The sequence below is a fragment of the Penaeus japonicus genome, unplaced genomic scaffold (genome assembly GCF_977035675.1).
Source record: "Penaeus japonicus unplaced genomic scaffold, GWHDUDI00000001_assembly GWHDUDI00000010, whole genome shotgun sequence".
Classification (NCBI taxonomy): domain Eukaryota; kingdom Metazoa; phylum Arthropoda; class Malacostraca; order Decapoda; family Penaeidae; genus Penaeus; species Penaeus japonicus.
Genome location: NW_028234412.1, coordinates 21,890,019 through 21,892,518, shown reverse-complemented (window position 1 = coordinate 21,892,518; position 2,500 = coordinate 21,890,019). Strand labels below are relative to the sequence as shown.

The window sequence follows — 2,500 nt, the reverse complement described above, 5'->3', positions numbered from 1 at the left end:
CATAAACTTGTAGTTACAATTTATCTCTTTGGATCATTTATCAAACTATAGAAATTTCTGGGGTTGTGGGTTGGGGATCATAAAGTCATTGTTTAAAGTAGTTGTAGCTTAAAGAGGGCACATATTGCATATCTTTATTGTGAAAGAGGAAGTGAAGATTATAAATTTAATATTATAGTATTAGTTAATTTCAACACCAATTGAATATATATATATATGTGTATACTTGTAACTTTTCTCCTCTTGCTTTTATGATTTTTATTCATATTATTATCTATTATTTTTTCAGTCGAAATGCATGATGTATTTGAGTCGTCTACTTTCATCTTCTTAGTTTTTGAATTATGTGAGCATGGAGAACTTTTTGATCACCTTACAACTGTGGTCACCCTCTCAGAGAAGAAAACAAAGTGAGTGATGGGGTTTTGTTTGGCTTAGTCAAGTGAGGGAAAGTGATATAATGGAAAATTTGCTCAAGGTATTGAAGACTTGGCTTACTAACTTCAATTTATGGTTATTCAAAGTATTTTTTCCAAGTGATGTTTTATTTGTTTACAAGAAAATTGAGCTTAATGATATGATTATGAAAATAATATATATGTTGTTATTGATCATATAGTCATATAATGAAATATGTTGCACAGATTATTTCCATGAAAAATATTTTATAGATAATGATTTTATGGGTTGTTATTGTGTAATTGATGGTTGTACAAATGACCAGTTATGATTAGAGCTAATATGTTGCTATTGATTGCATGTAACTGGCTAGATGATGATCATATAGATAATGATTGGGTAGATGATTATTGATAGACTGCTTATTGTATTGTTTATGACCTTGACTTGACTCCTCCTTCAGGGTGATCATGAGACAGCTGCTTGAGGCCCTTGCGCATGTCCACGGCAAGGGCATTGTACATCGTGACTTGAAGCCAGAAAATATTCTCCTAGATGATAACTACAATATTAAACTTACAGACTTTGGCTTTGCGAAGGTGTTAGCCCCCAGCGAAACCCTCACAGGTAAGTTGCAACATTTTACTAATGGATATTTTAGGTATTCCTGTCACACTTCTCTACAGGTGTCACCTGTTTTCATTTTTGGTTTTCTTTTCCCTCTATTCATTAAAGTGAGGAATAGGTACTGAAGAATTATTTGTACAGATATTGGCATTTTGAAAATCATATCCATATCTTGGGGTTACCAAAAATTTTATGCAATTATAAAATCAATCTTTCTATTGATCATAACTATATTTTTTTATCATTACGCTTGTTGAACATGATTTTATTATGTTTTTAGATGTGTATCTAAATGCTGCTATAAATATGTGTGATTTAATGTGTGATATACTTTTTTTCTTTCACTTGAACTGAAATATAAAAGATGTTTTATATTATATTGATCTTAAAACCCATGTCTTTGTCTTTATTATATTTTTATGCATTGATGGTTCAACAAGCACTTTGTCATCTAGGAGTCTATGAAAAGATTTAATCAACCATACCTGTTTACCCCTTTCCGTGAAGTTTTATCAATGGGTTAAATGTTATATAGGATGAACCTCTTCCTCAAAAAGATTTGTTTATTGATTTTCATTTTACAATACTCTACATCAAATATAACATACACATTAGTGTCCATGTGTGGTACTTTATTGGAAATTCTGTAACTTTAATCCTTGTATTCACAAAATAGGTAGTTTCTTAGACAAGTTTTTGGAAAGTTAACAATATTTCTCAATATCTTAACCCTTCTGTTAAGGGCATTCTTTCTACTGCATTTTTTTGTTCAAAATACAAGCTAGTTACTCATCCATTTGTGTGACTAAAGCATTAGTATCACTTTGCTAGTATATCATATATAGACATATTATACCATAAGTCTAGAAAATAATAGAAACTAGAACATCTTAAGATGCCCAGCCCAGGCTGATCATCTTAAGATGTGGCCTGTCTTGAGAGGATTTAAACAGGTCTATAGGTATTTTGACATTTAGTGTTATGTGATGGGAAGGTACATAGCCAACAGAAGTAAGTAAGATATATTACTCATTCAAGTTTTGACCTGTGCCTTCAATTTATGAACATGTATTTTAATCCCTAAAGGATGAAACTGCAGTTTTTGCACTCAAGTGTAGTACAGAGGATAAAAATGGCAAAAGTCTTCCAAAAGAAAATATCCAAATTATCCATACTAGAAATATAAAAATTAGAAAGCCATGTATATAATATAGATCTGAACTCAGCTGTCCTTTAGGGGTTAAGTTATTGATATTTGTAGTTAATTTCTCAAGGTAAAGTTTATGAAATCCTGTTGTATTCTTGGCATGGGCATTTTTTATTATTATTATTATTATTATATTTTTTTACAGCTATGATATTTTGTAAAAGAACTTTTTTATTACTTTTATTTAGGTGTCAAACTAATCTTGTAGGACCCTGATTAGTTGTAAAGGACTTTTATATTCTTATTAGTTGGTAGCTATTTTATTAA

The 2,500-nt window shown here is 30.3% G+C and overlaps 1 protein-coding gene across 8 annotated transcripts in view; it reads left to right on the top strand.

The window, feature by feature from the left end:
- PhKgamma (phosphorylase kinase gamma) overlaps window positions 1-2,500 on the top strand; it is a 23,873-nt gene that overhangs the window by 6,001 nt on the left and 15,372 nt on the right. For all 8 annotated transcript variants that reach the window (XM_086540997.1, XM_086540996.1, XM_043015637.2 and 5 more), the window contains 2 exons: window positions 290-410; window positions 863-1,026. In XM_086540997.1, coding sequence (XP_086397123.1) covers window positions 290-410; window positions 863-1,026 — 285 coding nt within the window. The remainder of the gene's footprint in view (window positions 1-289; window positions 411-862; window positions 1,027-2,500) is intronic.